The following is an 18578-nucleotide window of genomic DNA, read 5'->3' as shown; positions in this document are numbered from 1 at the left end:
GACTTTAAGTGCAGCTGTTTATAGTGATATCAAAGTCAGTAGAGTTACAGAGCACTTCCAGTTTACAGTGTGCTTTCTATTCAGTACAGAGCAGATGAATAGTGATGGTGTTTTTTTTTTCATTTATGTTAGTAAATGAATTAAACAGACTGCTTTTGTTGCTGTGACTGTTTAACTTACTTATGTAAATGATATCTGTTCTGATTGACTGTCCTGTACTGTCCCTCATTCAAAAAGTAGAATGGGCTGAAACACTCCTTATAAATTCGATGTGAATGGCTGGAGCTTAACTGCCGTAGACTGAATAGGCAGATTTGGAAATGTGTTGGTTTCTATGATGTCACAAAATCAACTTAGTATCCATATGTGTACTCTATATTATATACTGCAATTTATTTTCAAGAATGGTACATTTTGAAACCACATTTACACAGTACATCAAACCATGGTACCTTAAATTCCATAGTAAGTGAGGACAAATTGATATTTTGCTTCCATAATACAGTCCCTTTAATTCTGAACCATATATGCACTGTAAAGAACAAAAGGGTAGAGATTGATTTGAAGTGTTTGTGAGACTGATGAAGGATTGATGAAGAACATTGCCTTTTTCATCTGAACTGATAATTTGCTTTACTTTTTTTTAATCAAATAACTTGTTTGACTTGAACAAAACTAGTATAAATCATTTTCCACAGTGCATTACTTGCAGCCCAAGAGGCTGATTTCTTTAAATGGCAGCGCCTGCATCGTCTCTGCTTCCTTGGCAACCAACTTTTATTATATTTACGTCACTGAGTTTCACAAGTAAGATCATCTGTGTATTCTGTGAGAACTTTTTTTCTCTAAATACATAAATGTTCAACATTTAGCTAGTTTTACTATTCAAATTGCTTAGTCTACCCATTTCTCTGTGAGAACGATCACAGAATGCAGCACACTCCTTCCAGAATGCTCCTTCTCCTTCTCTCTATAAGGCATGAGAGCAGAGTCGGAGTCCCTGTGACAAGGAAGCAGCAGCAATTTGGGCAGGGAGGTTACCATGGTAACTCAGCAAATAGACAAGGCACGATTAAGCCCTCAAATAAACATGAGTTTAGAACTGCAGTGTTCACCTTAACCGAGAAGCAGCAAGGTTTCCAGCCAAACTCCTGCATCACAAAACTAAATTAAGCTGAATGTTTAGCCCATTTATAGTGATTTAGTTAAGCATTATATCACAGAAAGGAATGTGATGAGGATGTAACGTCTCTAAAAATACAAGACTGGATTAAATAATTAATCTCTCTCTCTGACTGACACATTATGACTAAAATGAGCCTATAAATGTAATGGATGTGAGCAAACTCTCCAATGAAGTTTCTCCAGGCAGACCCCACACACTGAAGTGAATTATTAATGCATATGTGCATGGAATATAAAAATGTATATGTAAATATGGATAGAATACAAAACGTGGCTGTATTAGCTCATATTATGACCTGAAAGAAAAATGGCAAGAATCCTTTTTTGTGGTCATAAAAGGACAAAAACCAAGGGTGATCAGACTTCTAACTGCTCCTGCTGATAAGCACTGATAAAAGAATGATCAGAATGCTATTTTCACTTATAGTGTTCTGCACCAAAGACAACACACTCCTTAAGCTTTTGAAAATTCTCAGGTGAACCTTATGAGGTTGACCTGTATTTCAAAAACTTTTGTTCTAAAAACTTTAGTTCTGGGACAGTATGTGAAATGCTAATAAAAAACAGAAAGTAGTAATTTGTCAATTCTGTCAGGGCTGTATTAAATTCAAACGCTAGAAAAATATGATTTGATGTTTTACCATATCAACCTTTTCCTCATACTAATTCCAAATTTGATGCCTGCAACATGTTCCAAATAAGTTGGGACAGGAGCATGTTTACAAGTGTGTTGCATCACCTTTCTTTTTAACAACTCTTAATAACCATTTGGGGACAGAAGACACCAACTGGTCCAGTGTGACAGTGGCTGTCTTCCATTATACAATCTTCAGCTGCACAACCATACAAGGTCTTTCATGTCATATTTTGTACTTCATTATGTGGCACGTTTTCAACAGGAGGCAGGTCTGGACTGCAGGCAGGCCAGTCAAGCACCCACACTCTCTGATAAGCCATGCCCCTGTAACATGCAAAATGTGGCTTGGTGTTGTCATGCTGAAATAAGCATGGATATCCTTGAAAAAGACATCATCTAAAAGGCAGCATATGTTATCTTTAAGCGTTAATGAAGCTTTCACGGATGCACAAGTTTCTCATGTCAAGGACACTAATACCACAAAAGACCCTGGCTTTTGAACTTTACGCTGGTAACAATCTGGTCCTTTTCTTCTTCACTTGCCTGGAGAACGACATCCATTATTTCCATAAACAATCTCAAAATGTTGACTCGTCAGACCACAACACAGGTTATCACTATGCATCTGTACGTTTCAGATGAGCTTGAGCCCAGAATGGTCAGCAGCATATCAGCAGCATATCTGGACACTGTTGACATACTGCCCCTGCTTCTTAACTTGCATTTGCAGATCCTGTGACAGTATTTATTAACAACAGTTTATCAAAGTATTCCTGAGCCCATGTGGTGATATCTGTCACAGACACATAAAGGTTTTTAACTGCATGGCCATTCAGTTGTGGTTTTCTTTGGATGAAATTACACATGGTAGAAGGTGAAATATCTAAGATTCTTGCAGTTTCTCATTGAGGAACACTGTTCTTAAACTGTTGGATTACAAATGCATCACCTGTTTAAGATTTTTTTTAAACACTTAACAACCTTCCTAGTCTAAAATTGCCCTTAACCCTTTTTTGTAACACGTTGAAGACATTAAATATCTTGTCTTTGTACTGTTTTCATTTAAATCCAGGTCAAAGTGGATTACAAATCACTGATTCCTGTTTTTATTAGCATTTCACTTGCTATAACACACATACCAACTTTTTTGGAATTGAGATTTGTAGTTGAGAGAAATAAATACCGAACAAGTAATTCAATTTGATATAAAAACAATAGGCTATAAAAACGTTCAGCGTTATTATTGTGATAATAAAGATATAATATCTCTCATACAACACACAAAGCATACAGGTCATAAAACATTCAGAGTGAAGCAGTTACTAGCATTGTAAACAGCAGTGGGCCTTGTTTGTGTGGGTTATGTACAATACAGTATTTGAGCTACCTTTGAGCTTCTGCAGTGACGTCCTTTTGGGACAACAGCGTTCAAATTTCCAAAACAGACAGATGACATAAAAGACTGCGTTCTTAAATATAAGTGGTGTGTGCGGCATCAGAGAGGCACAAGGCAAGGGTTCAGTCGCTGAGAACCTCTCTTTCTTCCTTCAGTCGGCACTTTTGTAGTTGGTGAAGAGGTTATAGAGGACCCTCAGAGTCGACTTCAGGTTTAAATTCACAACATCTACAACAAATACAGGCAGTTTTAGCACATAAAAAACAACAAGAATAAACAACCCAGTGCTAAATTAAAAGAATGAAGACTAAACATGAGCAAACGTTCATGTAGTTCTGTAAGGCAGGACAATGCGGCACAGACTATCAGGGCATGAAGACAGGTCCTCTCTCTCCGAACCCCATGAAACACCACAGTGAGGTCTGTGATGAGGAAATTAGGATACTGTCCAATACAGACTCATTACAGTCTCCACAGTTAAACAACCGTGTAATGTAAAATCACGAGCATCCATGTGCAGCAGGTAACAATGGAGACTGATCCTCCTAATGTTAATGTACAGAGCACCCTTAAAACTAAAAGGTGTCAGAAAGGGTTCTTTGCATGACGCCATAATAGAAACCACGTTTGGTTCCCCAAAGAACCTTTCAATGCATGGTTCTTTAGAGAACCATTTTTAAATGAGATATGGGAGTGTGAACAACATTTTTAAAGGTTAAAGAGCATCCACATAATGTTAGTTGGTATAAAAGCTTAACATTATGTGAAGGTTCTTTAAACCTGTGAAAGGTTCTTTACTTTTTGGCATCGCTCAAAGAACCCTTGTGGCTCCTTTCGTAGTTTGTTTAGCTCATAACACTGATATGTGCGTGGTTTTCTACCCTTTACATTTTGCTTAACTGACTCAATATAATGAAATGTAATTTCTAAGGTGTTTAGATCATAGTATGAGTATAGAGAACAGCCACATCTACAATTCATACAAACAACTTTGAAGATATCGAATCCAGATTGCAACAGTGACTAAAGAGTGCAGTTTAAATTAGCCAAAAAGGAAACATCCCACAGCAGGGGTGTCCAATCTTATCAAAGCGCTGAAGTGGCTGCAGGTTTTCATTCCAATGAAGCAGAAACACACGATTAGTTGTTGAAGGCTGAGACCAACTGAGTACACAACTAGAATCTGGTGTGCTCCTCCTGTTTGGAATGAAAGGCTGTAGCCACACCGGCACTTTACAGATAAGACTGAACACCCTTGTCCTACCAGTACAGAAAAAAATGCAGGGAACTATATATATGGTCTACATGATGAAACAAATGTTGCCATCTAGTGGACGGATTGGATAATACGTTATAGGTAATTAATGTCTGGAATATCTGTGGGCAGATTCCATTCAATATTACAGAAGTCTAACAGAAATATTTACATTAAGGCAGTGATACTTCTGTCTAAATCTGTTGCTTTAACTAAAAATCTAGCTTATTCTTACCTTCTGGTCGAGCTTTGGGTTTCTTCAGTCCTCCATCCTGCATCAACTCAAAAGCAAATGCTACATTATGTACCTAAAAGACACAGAAAAACATGTCACTTTCTTACACCTCACATTAATAAATTGTGTAGAGATGGCACATTGGTATAAATGGGTATCAGAATCAGGTCCATATCAGAAGAAAATACTGGATCTGATAGTGGGGGTAAAAAAAGAATAATCTGAACTAGTCCTGTAACAAATCTGTCCTGAAATAGCACTCACGCACACTGTGTGATGTGATGATGTAAGCTGTGTATTTCTTCCTGTGCTCATCTTAAATGAGGGGCTTCGATAAAAAATGGCTCATTTTGGCTTTGATAAAAAATGGCTCATTTTGAAGTTCATTAGTTTTATTTTTTGGATTAGTATCAGTATCAACCAATATACAGTGTTTCAATATTGGTATCAGAAAAGAAAAAGTGGTATCGTGCCACCTCTAGCTGTTTAGCATGACAAGCTGAGGCATTTTTGTGAATTAGGATTAAATGGAGTCACTGTGTCATCTGTTCAGTCTCTCACTCACCTTCTGTTCAAAGCTTTCTGGCGTGAGGTAAAAGTTATACAATGGCACAAAATAGTCCTCCAACAGACCCATCAGCAAAACCAAATATACACCATCTGCAAACTACAGACATAAACACACACTCAGGGCTACATATTAACAGATGTACAAAGCTCTTTGTGCTCCAGCACAGGCTATAAATGCTATTAAAAGGTCTTTCAGGCATGGTGTCTACATATGCAGACATTTCCATAACTTTTTAATAACACTGACATCTAGAACAAAAATAAAATTGTATAAATACTAAAAGTGCCCCCCACAAATTATTAAGTGAATATGTTCCTGAAGAGTGTGAAAATTTTGCAGCGTGACTCACCTGTGACTCCAGTTCAGTCACCTCCAGGTTCAGCTTGTTCAGATGTTTATTTACAAACGTGATCAGGGACTGAAAGAGACAAAAAATCAATATCATCAATTCTACAAATTGCACCACCTGAAGGTATCTATAATACAGTAGAGCTGTGCTGTAAAAAATATTCTTTCAAACAGTATTTTACCGTCTTGACCACGTTAAGCTTGTCTGGTGCATGGTCCAATAAGGTGTCAAAGGCATCCCTCTCTGCAGTCACAAAAAATTAGTAGTAGAGTGAATATTGAATATATAGTCAGTGTCAGATGAACATCTTGTAGTGTTTTGCCAGATGTCATTTACACTGTGTGAAAATTCCATGATGAAAGAATCGCTTGCAAAAAACTACTTTACATTAAAGCTACACTCTCTAGTATAAATGTGTAATTGCATGTAACATGTAGAAGAAGACTTTGTAACATGGGTTGTGCTTAGGGGCCCTTCAGTGACAGGATGAGTATAATGATTTCAGTGTGTTGAAAGAGTATTCAAAGAGAAGTGAAAACTGTGAAGGACGTGTCTTCTGAGGGTGTAAGTGAACTATCATACCTTCATCAGTATAGTGTTGATTTTGCATTTGAGACCTAAACATCAAGCTGGACCTCCTTTTCCAGCCTGTGCATGTGATGTTCATGCATAAAGGTGTATGACATGGTCCAAAAAACTCCCACGAAATCCAAGATGACACCTCTGACTTTCAAATTATTGTTATAGGTTTTACAGGGTGTCTCATAGCAGCACACACACCATATTTTAGTTTACTACCAACAGATCCACTCACCAAATCTTCCCATCATCATCCTGCAAAAGAAGAGGAAGAGGTAATACTGGTGTTACATGGAAACTCTAAAATGACCACTAGATGGTAGTAATCGACTACGTAAAGGCACTTACTCTGTCGTGGTTGTGAGTTCTTTGGTCACCTGAGCGGTCTGTAAGATTCCTTCCTTTTTCTGTAGAAAACAAAGGACTTGTGAGGAAATAAAGCTATTCGATATAGGATGAGCACATTATCTGTTCTTCAGACATGCTTACGCACCTTAACCACCACCACCTGCACAGAGACGTGTTCAGGCAGTCTGATGGGGGCCATGTAGTGCATGGCCAGAGCCACCAGCAGATACACGATGGCTACCAGGTTCTTAGAGTGGATGGCTGAAGGAAGAGAAACCGAAGTGAGACAGTTAGGCCTGCAGTCATCTGACTAAACGAACCACATGTGTGTATAAGTGGGAACATGTTCCTTACAGTGCGTACTTACAGTCAACTGCCCACTCTATTGTCCAGCCCTGAGGCCTGAGCAGTTCATTTACTGCTTCCAGTACAGTCTGCAGCTTCTGTTTCTGACCGATCTCAGACTGAGTCACCTCTGCTACATTCAGCTTACGGCCTGACAGCTTCTCTATCATAGAAAAGACACACACATGGTGATTTAGTCACATTGGGCCTCATTCACCAATATCTTCCTAAGTGTTTTCTTAAATTTGTTCTTGAGAAAGGTCCTAAGAAAAAGTCTAAGCCAGATTGATGATGTGTTCTTAAACCACAGAAGTGTTTGCACATTTGTGGTCTTGAGTGTATGTAGATTCTGTACTTACCTAAGAACAAATAGTGTAAGTTTGCACTAGTTGTATGCAAAGGTTTGGGCACCCCTGGTCAGTTTGCATGATTTGTTGATTTTCTAAGTGAAAATAAATGAACACATCCCCTACAAAGAACACACTTATGCACATTTTAATACACAGCTACTGTTTACTTACATTCAATATTAAGTTTTATTTTTTCCAACATGTTAAATACAATAAGTAAATTGAAAATTGTGGTCTAAAAATGAATGAAAAATGCAATATTTAAGTTTGTCTGCTGTAGAAGATGTGTTAACTTATTTTTAGTTAGAAAAACAACAAAACGTGTAATTTGACCATGGGTGTTCAAACCCTGCTGAACGAATGGATAGAATGGAAGTTCATAAGCATTTTATTTAAATCTCAGGGGAGATGAGAACTCAAATCACAATTTGTTAGGGCTGGTCCGAATAATTTAAATACTGGAGTATTTGTCTGATTTGTCTCCATTTGTTTCTCTAATTTGTATTAAAAAGCTTTGTCTTCTAACCCCTTAAAATCCCAGTCATGTAACTACAGGGACTTCAGCACAAACTGGTTGAGCTATTCTTAGGTTGTATAAGTGCGTAAGAAAACTCTGAACCTGCTGGGGGCCCTGGCCATGCAAGGGGTTAAGCCACAAAAACTGTAGCCTAAATGACACAAAATGTCATCCAAAACCACCTTATTATTATTATTTATAATTTATAGTTATTATTAATATGTGGAAAATGTTTAATGTAAATAAAGTATCTGTTTTAGTTGAACACATCATAAAACTATGCCAGGTCTCTGTGTGACCTTGAGCGAAAAGAATCATGTGTGGGAGCACAAGGTATATAACAGAAGCAGGACAAGTTTGATGGATCATCTCAAATATGTAAGTATAGTGATTCTTATCTGAGTACCACTTGGTAGGCTACCTGCTTTACACCAAAGTAGAATTTGGGTCATTTGTGCTAATCATCACTGGTATACATTGTTAATACACTGTTGCCAAATAGTGGATACATTTTGAAATGTGATCACACGTAAAATTCTAGTTAATTGTTTTTAAGTGTGGTTTGAGAATGAGCATTCAAGTACTTTTTTGGTAATATGAATAAGTATTTAAAGCCTGTAAAATGATGCTGGGGCCATGTCTAATACATACAAAAAATATTATTATTATTATTGTTATTATTAAAATGCATAATATCTTCAACCCCTTACCTTCCAGGTTTATTCATACTAAGGCTTATTATTCAATAACTACAGGGAATTCAATGCAAAATAATGGAGTTATTCCTAGATTACTGAAGTGTGTAATAAAACTTTGGGCGTGTTAAGGGGTTAAAGTACAAAAATCCTATAACGTTCCTTTTTAAGTTTTGAAACCCAAAGCTTTCTTTTCTTTTTTGTGTTGGCAGTGGGGATATTTGTGGATCACTATTTTTAGGCTTCTCACTGTATCCACAATACGGTAAATTCCATTTCCTAAGGACATACTGATATTGACTTTTATGTACCTTTTCCACTTTTATATATTTGATGTACTTTTTGTATACCCTCCACTCCTCATCGATTCATTAAGTTCATAAGCATACACTTTATTCTTATGTGAATTAGACTACTTAAATCCTTAAGAATGAAATATGTCTCCCACACTCTCCTAATAAATTCTCTTACCAAACAGCTTCTGAAGAACCTGTCCATCATATAGATCCTCCTCTAGATCTTTAACAATGATCCTCTCTTCCTCTAGCTCATTATTGATCCAGTCGATGAGAACCTGGGTACAGAATAAAAGCATTCAATGAGCAGCTTCATCATAATTTGGCCTCTAATGGCCTCAGTATTTGTCTTAGAAAACATCATTCAACTGAGTCTGGCTCGTGAGACAAGTTTGTTTGGCCTGTGTTGTTCTGTACAGATAAAAGCCTCTGAATATACTGTCATCTAGTATCGGTGGCAGCTAGCAAAAGAAAATGTACATGGAGAAATGTATGAAAGTGATAATGAACATACCTTCTGTAAGTCTTTAAATTTGGGATCCTCTCTAGATGTGGGATCCAACATGCTCCTCTCAGCGTTCTCCTCTATAAAAGAGAGTAAGAATATAGAAAAAGGATACACGAATGCTCGCACACTCACACATGCACATATTGTATATACTCTCTCACTCATAAACATACCTTCCATCCCTTCACTCCCAAATATAAGTTTTGCTAATGAGTCAGTGCTTAAGCTCAGATTAATCTTTTCCTAGCGCTGTGAGTCAGTGGTGACTCTGAGGAACACTGGGTGTAGTCGCCGCTCTGTGTCATCCAGCTGCTGCCTACCGTCAAAAAGTCCCCAAAGACAAATGATTTTACATGAGGAACTTCTAAATAAATGCTTCTAAATATATTTAGGCCTACATTTTCAGATGTGAAGCTGAAATAGCAGCAAGACTAACTCTGAGTTTAACTGAGAGAACAAACAGCATATAGTCACTGTTGAAACAAAACATCTCATCTCCAAAACTGTAACTTTACAGGAGAAGGAAAAAACATACTTAACCTTTAGTAGAAGTTAAAACAAATAGATTTGTTTCTAAGTAATGTTGGACCACTTCTGTTGGTCCATATATTATGAAATTTTAACACAATGCAAAGGGTAACTGGATTTAAAGTAAAAAAAAAAAGTTGAGATACAGAGTTTTTGTGCAAACAGCGAGGTTTGTTTTTACGTTAGTCTTGCAGCAAGGTTTAGGCATAAAACATACTTTTTAACATTCATGCCAGAGAGGTACACACAAGCCAGTGTAAGGCATAACACTACAAAAAGAAAACATATTTTGCAATTGTTTTTTCATTGTCAACATTACCTTTAAAAAAAGGACACGTGTAGGTTCAGTGGTCATTTTGGATAGGAAAAAAAATACAACTCCTGGTTCCTATCAACACCACTTTAAAAAAAAATTGTTTCTCTACAATGTACCATTCCTGAACACTGAAAATAAGTTTGTTTACATCTCAGCAATTGAATTATACAGATATTGTGAAAATCTGGTGGAAATCTAACAAAGCAGATAACTGCAGAAGCAAGACAAGGCGGCATTTGCTGTCTTACTCAAAGCACACTTCAATGTCAGAGTGAAACTGCACTGAAAGAATCACTGAACTCCTGGCTGTACCCAGCACAGAGAATTCATCCGATGTGGATACGGCGTAAGTGAATGAAGTCCTCTCGTTTTAAGGGGGAGTAAACAGTAATTGTGTGTGACTGATGAGGAAGGAGGAGTGTGTTACCTAGCAGCATGTCCTCTGGGAGCAGGTCAGCACTGGAGGGGAGGAGTGGAGCGTTGATGGCATTCTTACCCTCTTCATGAAGGTCACTCACTAAAGATACACAAAGAGCAGAGAGCAGGTTGGAAACTGTTCTGATTTACCTGTTCCAGGTGTCAGTGTTCGAATAATGAAATCACTATTTAGGTATTCATTATGTATCACAGGAGGTCAGAGAGAAAACAGGACATTGAGAAGGAAAGTCACACCTTATACTGAGTGGTCACATGTTGATGTTCAAAAATGTTTGCTGTACATTTAATATTTCAGTTCATAATTTCTCTGTTACTTCTGTCAAACACAAGCACATGCGCCACCCACTGGTGAAAAATGTAACTGCAATGAGAAAATTACGTTCTGGGATTTGCTGACTGCTTTCCTTCCCTGTGATTTACCACATATCCATTCATTAACTCTGATTGATGCTCGAATTTCAAAATTAGGATGCACTATTTTAGCTGGAACAAAATTTGAGCAAAATATGCTTGCTGCAGACTGTGCTCCAGTCCATTTGCAGCTACAGGAGTGGAAATCTCTTATATTACACCACTTCTGTATTTATGAGACCTTTGTCAGATCCACCTCTTTAAAGCTCCTGTGGTAGCCCACCATTTCCTCAATTAATAAGTTAGATAAGAGATGTGGTGAACATGATCAGAGCAGCAGAACAACCAATAGTAACCAATAGTTACACTATACCCCACCCTCAGCTGTCCATATTTCTCTCTTCTCTTTTCTCTGTAGGGGTCACTAACATCCGTCCATAGCAACAGGACTGTAATCTAATTACTCATTTCCTCACTGGAGTTCACACAGTGAGCAGGAACTACTTCATCTGCTGCCACACCAGAGCCTCTTATAGGGAGTGGAGTCAGACTGAAGTATCAGATACACATCAGAGAATGCTGCTGCTCTCATTACCCCCAAACCCAAACCCCTAAAAGCTGATTCATGACCTGTTATTAAGACGAAGGCTCAGTCTGTAAGGTCCATTTAAGGTTGTGAGGTAAGAAATCATGTAGCGGAAGCTAAAACAGGTTCATTCCATTTAACCTCTCAGCTCCAACTTGTCAGAATGTCAGCTCAGGCCCATAAAGCAACTGCCTCCTTCACTGCTCTTACACATTTCAGATCTAATCACAGTCTTCTAGTAAACAGTCTATAGAGGGAGCATGCATCTTGCACCAAATCAGCATTTCCTTCATAATTACAGTCTAAACATTCATGCTAATTATGCTATTTCCTCCCTTAGTGACTGTAGTAGATAAATACCTCTGGACCTCCGAGCATTGGGCAGACACTAATTTGAAACGTAACAGACAACCATAAGCAATTACAGCTTGTTGAGCATACAGTAATCACGAGATTCCAAAATTTACAGTAAATTTGTGCACAGGAGTCCAATATCAATCCCCACAGCAGAGCTAAAGGATAATACGATCAATAAGTATATTCAGCATTCCCTCTGAAGACTACTCAGCTGTACCAAACAGCCTATTCAAACAGACAAACAGCTAAATATTCACACTTAAGATATCATATAAGCAAAATCAAACAACGAAACACAAAATAAATGAATCTATAAGTCAGCACTCTCTACGCCACAAACTCTACCTTGCTTCTTTTTCTTAGTCCCACACAGCAGCCCAGCCATATCATAAAAAACTGTCCTGGATCCAGCAGGTCCCTTCAAGAAAAGTGACGAGAGAACAGGCGCGTGTATGAAAGTCTGGGGGTGAGCGTGTGTGCATGTGGTGGGTTGCTGCCAGTGAGGCTATGGCAGTGGACCCAGTGTCAGTACATGATATTTTTGTCCATGTCACAACCCCCCACCCTTCACTGATCCCGTTTCACTAGGGGAAGCGAGAGGAGAGGAGGGGAGAGGGAGACACCAGCGGACCATAACAAACATGAAGCCAAAAGGACGCAGCAGCAGCACACTCAGAGAGGAGAGTCTCTGAACAGGTAGAGTGCAAATTCTCAATAATATCAGTCATTCTGGTGTTGGCGTGTGTATAAGAAAGTGCTGTGTAATGATCAAACAGCTGTGACTAGTGCCGTTTGCTGTTAATAAATAGAACAAATTGATGAATTTAACCATTTTCAGTCTTTAGAGTTTGTTAAATCTTCATAAGTAAGCCTAAAATGAGTACAGTCAACATATCAAAACTAACTCTAGGAATTATAGGCTTATGATACAATTATTAACTTGTAACCACTAGAAATGACTCTGTAATTACTACGCTTGTATCTCCAAAATAGCAATAGTAGAAGGAAAAAATATTCTTAACTTGTAATGGAAGTTAATGTAACAAGAAGTCATTTTGGACCATTTCTGTTGGTCCACTTATCATTAACTTTTAACATAATGCAAAGAGTGAAGTTTGCAAATTATGCAAAGTAACAAAGACACAAATGGAGGAACAAGGTTTTTGTGCAATAGTGACAATATATAGTTACAAGAGCGAATCATTAAAGCGGGCGTCACTAAGAGCCCTTAGGATTTAAGGGGTTTATCTTTTGCTTATTCTATTAGCAATGTGTTGTGCATAGTGCTGCCCTGACTAATTAATTTAATGTTTAAATTAATCTGAAGGCCCTTACTGAGGTGCTATAAATCTCCTAAAAGCACTGCAGCCATAATCTTCTGAAACCACTTTCATGTTCAAGTCCATTAGCAAAGTGCAGTTGAGCAATGACTGCAGTCCAAACAGGGTTGCTGCATCTAACTGCGCTGTCACAGGCCTACACAGACCACCACTTAGCCAAAACCAATCAATACTACTCCTGCTTTCTTACAAGCAGGCTGTGATCTCAAAGTGCTGACCAAGGATCAGTTTTTGCTATTTCACTTCCTGAAGAAGAGGCTTACAGTCGAATGTGGTCGTATGACCTCTGGCCAAATGACGTTTAGATGAATGAAATGAAATGCTTTGTTGATTGTCTAAGTGAAAATAAGTTAACATATCTTCTTCAGAGAACACACTTAAATGTGGTATTTTTCAGCAAATTTCACTGCAGAATTTCTGTTCTTTATTTATTCGTTTTTAACATATTGGAAAACAATGAAACATGGGGATGCATGGGGAGATAGGGTACTTGTGAGCCTAAACAGGAAAATATGTGCTGTCTTTATAGGTCAAACTAATTTGTGCTGATTTTGCAATTGTAAGAATAAAAGTTGAATAGACTTAAACGCTACCTGGTTTAACAGTAAAAACAGCCATTCCTTCAAAACAGAACTACTGTGAAAATAGGAAGCAGTGTATTGTAAGGCTTTTAAAAAGTGTGAACCCAAACAAGAATTGAGTTCATTCAGAACACTGAGCTCTTACTATTTCTAGAGGCTACAGACTATGTTACTGTGTTCTGTAGCAGTGTTCACCAAACCAGTCAAAAAAAGCTAGTGTATTTCTTTAAGTTTATGAACATGTTAACACATTCGCTGTGCGGCCAAATACTGGTGACCAACAAGCCCATTTACTGTGATCCCCTATTGCTACTGTAAATTTAGCTTGCTGACCCCTATCACTAAGGGTGGGAAACGCAGCAAAATCTAACAGTGCGATACATGGTATGTGTCACAATATTTACTTCTTCTTTTTCTGCTTGTGAACAAACTGGAATGGACCAAATCCAAAACATAAAAAACCTATAGAAAACTTGAGTACTATGAGTCAATTACGTTTTTTTCAGAATTATAAAAAATAAACTATTTAAGAAGAAACAGGAAAATAACATGATTGGAAACAAATTAATAAATAAAACAAGATAACCGGTAAACATTCAATCAGATATTTCTTACTATACACTGTACATTGCTTGTTGTTTACAGGTTGCCTAATCTTTTTAATGAGAAATGCAGTTGTTCAGTGTTCTAAAAGTTCTGACCATGACATACTCAGAAAAGCATATTGTGGCATAATTTATCCTGATAATGATAACATATCATATTGCCTACCCCTGCCTGTTACAGTGTCCCAATGGCCTGTTTCATTATGACATTCACAAATTGTTTTAAGCAGAATTTGATTCAGCTTAAAAACATAAATTATAAGCAACATAAGCACAAATAAATCTACAAAAAAAAAACCCAAGATAATTAGGCTGCAACATACTTGTGTATGTTTCTAAATGAAAGGCATAGAACTAAATATACAGGATTAAAGAGTAAAAGTAATACACTTACTTTTTTCAGGGGCACTTGTAGACAATACAGTTAATAAACTCTATCATTACAAGAATGTGGAAGACAATGACTTGCATTTATGCAATTGCATTTATAGTGACACGTGTGACACTTGGGTAAAGATTCTGACACATTACAGATACACACTTCCTCCATGCTTATCTGAGAGGACCAGGACGTTTATTTGTACAATAGTAAAGTGTGCTATTCCTTTCACATTAATTTGTGGCCTTTTTCATGGTTATGAGACAACTTTGTAGTATTAACCCCTTAAAATCCAGTCTTAATACATCCTCTGGCTTATTATTCAATAACTATGGACAACAATAAAAACTGAGTTATTCTTAAAGCAGCACTATGTAAGATTTGAAAAGATTTGAAAATTGAGAGAAGTACCATTAATAAGTCAGGGGAAAACAAAAAACACATCAAAATAGTGCGTGCACTGCTACGAGTCAGCCTGCAAAGCCTGAAATAATAATTTAAAGTCAGAGGTGTTGGGTCGGATTTCACAGGACTTTTTTCAGGCAACATCAAATATCTTTACGTATTAATGTCACATGCACAGGCGCAAAAAGAAGATCTGACTCAATGTTTAGGTTTCAAATGCAAAATCAACATTATATTGATGAAGATATGATGACAATAGTAGTTATTTCACTTACGTCATTGGAATACACACTTTACTACACCTTGCACCAAGTTTTGACTGAGATCTCACTCGCAGTCATCAGTTTCATCCTCTCATGGGGGTGTGAAGCACAACCAATGCTACAAAAAGTTCTTCTGCACATTGTGTGCAATTACACATTTCCACCAGAGAGGACCAAATCACCAAAATCATACATAGTTCAGCTTTGAGTAATAGAAGTGTGTAATAGTGGTTTGGACCTGCTGTTTTAAAAAAAAAGACCCTCTGACAGCAAAGATTGGTGCCTTCAAGCATACTATGAGCATTTCTACCTTCTTCCTTGTGAGCTCCTACTGCATCATAACTACTATACTATGAGTTTTTTTCAGTCTTTTACTGCTGGGGAGAAAACACATAAGGCATCTGTTCCTCCAAATAAAATATCTCCAGATCCTTCAGAGACCTAGGAGACTTAGGTCAGGATACTGGAATGGCCACTGCATTTTCTTGTGTAGAACTGAAGGTTTGCTTTGTATCATTGTCCTGCTGGAAGATCCAAACATGACCTTGTCTTTGTTCCCTGGTAGAGAGAACCGGACTGTGATGCAGTCTGCTAATATTTAAGTCTATAAAACCATGTGTCCAAACAAACCTCCCAAGGCCTTTGGAAGAAAACGGCTTCGCTACATCATAGACCCACTACCATACTTCACAGTGGGGATGAGGCTATTTTCACTCTTTTCCCATCAAATTAATCTCTAAAGCCAAAAAGCTTTATGTTGTCTCATCTGAACACTCAGCCTGGGTCCAAGTGAAGATTCTGTGAGTCAAATTTCAGGCACTTACATTTGTGGTTTAACACCAGCAAAGATCTTTTCCTCACAAGCCAAATAGTCTGTGGGCAACTTGGAGACCTCAGAATGCATTATCAGCTTGATCTTTCACTGTGAGATCAAGCCGATAACCAAAAGTCATTTGTTTTATTTTTATTTAGCTCGTAAGGGTGCCAATAATTCTGGCAGGCAGTCCATTACAGCACAGGTTCTACTGTCTAAAACTAGGACACAAGTTCAGAAATATGAATAATACTCTGCCCATTTGTACTGAAGGGGGCACTGTGATGCCACTTTGCTACATGAACATCAATAAGGATGCATCTCTATGGGAACTGTTGGCCAATACTTTCCATGCACATATGTGTCAATGCTGATAGCGATGCTGATTCATAAACATTTATAAAATGCAAAATTGGGACTAAATTCACCTGGATTAGCATTACAGAGAAATATAACATTATTTCGGTAGAGTTACAAATACAGTAAAATGAAAAAAGCAGATATTTTAGTATAGTAGCCCACCATCAGCTAAACATTCTGCTCTTCCAGAGTACAATAAACACATCACCTAATATCAGACAAATACAAACATCTGTCCTATGCAACATTTTTTAAGCAAATATCTGCTAAAACCGATATGACTGATTTTATTGCACAGCCCTAAACATCATAATACTGTAAACTTCTGCTTCTCTGAGGGCCTGAAAACAGCCTGCTGTTTAAACTCTCTCAGCCTGGTGTCAATGAGTCTGTGTTTACAGAGACTAACACTGCTCACATTTCTGTTTCTTACAGGGTCTGTGGGGGAGCGACAAAAAAAGAATGACTACACACACACACACACACACACACACACACTTTGCAGCTGTTCCCACAACAGACAGGGAGAGCAGGGCAGTGTCGAATTAAACGGCTCTGTAAGTAGGAATTTAAATATCAGAAACTCGCCGTCAAAGCTGCCGGTCCTTCAGTTACACTTATAGGGATGTTAAAGCAGAAGAAATAAGTATTCGGCTTTTGTCTTAACAGTCCAGCATTCCGGGCATTGTGTCACTTCTATTTCTGTCCATTTAATCAGCTCCACTGTCAGTGTACGTGGCTCGAGTGGAGGCTCTGACCTCACAGCTCACGCGCGCTGTATTAGCCTAACATGTGCATTTATTCCCGTGTTGTTTCCAATGTAGAACCACAATAAACAGAGCAGGAAGCGGCTGCTGGAATTATGTTCTTTAAAGAAACGTGACAGTGTTTGATGTTTAAAGGTCCAGCTGTAGCTTTCTCGTGCTAAAGCAGAGCCGAAATCACAGCAGTCTGCTCTCACACACATACACACCCAGGCTGAAGGCAGCATCTTATTCGCCAACTTGTTGTTCGAATTTTTCCCTTCCACCTTAAATGCAGCAGTTACATTCTGGCGCCTCAGTTATATTCTCAGCTAGAATGTAGCTGCCGCACCATTTAAGGTGGAACGGGAAAATTCGAGCAAAAGGCTGGCGAGTAAGAAGCCAACTTCAGCTTCGGCTCTCTCTCTCTCTCTCCCTCTCTCTCTCTCACTCACACACACACACACACTCCACGCTGTGAACCCTGAAGACGGCTCGGAGAAGTGTGAGTGTAATTCCAGACGCACGGACAGGGACACAAGGATGAATGGAGACAATACGACACTCAAGTCTGCTTTCAGGCTTCGTTTAGCAACCATTCAGCCGTTTTACCTTCTTTTGACCTCTTCTTTCGAGCCAGCGTGCCTCCGAGCTTCCCGAGGAAGCCCTCGTCCTTCTTGACCCTGCCTGGATTTGTGGACATCTCGGCCTGAGCTCAGCTCACCTGGGGCAGCCTTTCTGAGGAGGAGAAGAAAGAGGAGAGCACAATGGCCGGCTGGACAGGCCTGAGTGAGCTCGAATGGCAGGGTGTGAGTGATTGGAGAGGAGGATGAGGGCCAGCCTCCACAGATGCTGCACAGCCTCCACCCACAGCGCCATCCCAGCTTGACAAACCCTGGAGGACAGCAGCCCCCAACTGACACGTCCTGACCACATCAAGAGCGCGTGTAGGATGACAACACTGCAGTGTATGGATTGTCACTTAAGTCTCTTATACATTGCGAAACCATTTCTCTCGATACACGTCTTCTAAAGATCACAAAGAAACCAAGTTTTAAAGGGGAATTCCACCGATTTTTCGAAATTTCTGCACAGTTCCACCGTTGAGGTGAAAAAGTCATTCAAGGTGGTTTGGTATGAAATGGTTCATTGTGGAGAAACTTACTGAGATTTCTTTACAGTGGTGCTGATAGGAACTAGGGGTCACAATGTCCACAACACAAATATAGCTATTTTGTTTACCATC

The 18578-nt window shown here is 38.6% G+C and overlaps 1 protein-coding gene across 3 annotated transcripts; it reads right to left on the bottom strand.

Moving 5' to 3' along the window:
* Nucleotides 1-1100: 1100 nt before the first annotated feature.
* On the bottom strand, nucleotides 1101-18164 carry parvb (parvin, beta). Of its 3 annotated transcripts, none has more exons than XM_036576533.1 (13): nucleotides 17945-18164; nucleotides 10538-10627; nucleotides 9273-9343; nucleotides 8934-9036; nucleotides 6923-7063; nucleotides 6701-6816; nucleotides 6556-6614; nucleotides 6443-6462; nucleotides 5810-5871; nucleotides 5629-5697; nucleotides 5274-5375; nucleotides 4709-4781; nucleotides 1101-3446 (listed from the first exon to the last, which is right to left on the bottom strand). In XM_036576533.1, the coding sequence occupies exons 1-13, from the start codon at nucleotides 18033-18035 to the stop codon at nucleotides 3370-3372; spliced, it is 1074 nt and encodes a 357-aa protein (XP_036432426.1). In that variant the 5' UTR covers nucleotides 18036-18164; the 3' UTR covers nucleotides 1101-3369. The 3 variants fall into 3 exon arrangements, with proteins under 3 accessions (XP_036432426.1, XP_036432428.1, XP_036432427.1); XM_036576535.1 differs by lacking the exon at nucleotides 17945-18164 and adding an exon at nucleotides 14763-14838; XM_036576534.1 differs by lacking the exon at nucleotides 17945-18164 and adding an exon at nucleotides 12188-12351.
* Between the last annotated feature and the right edge of the window lie 414 nt (nucleotides 18165-18578).

Source organism: Colossoma macropomum, unplaced genomic scaffold (genome assembly GCF_904425465.1).
Source record: "Colossoma macropomum unplaced genomic scaffold, Colossoma_macropomum, whole genome shotgun sequence".
Lineage (NCBI taxonomy): Eukaryota > Metazoa > Chordata > Actinopteri > Characiformes > Serrasalmidae > Colossoma > Colossoma macropomum.
This window is presented reverse-complemented; position numbering and strand designations above follow the sequence as displayed.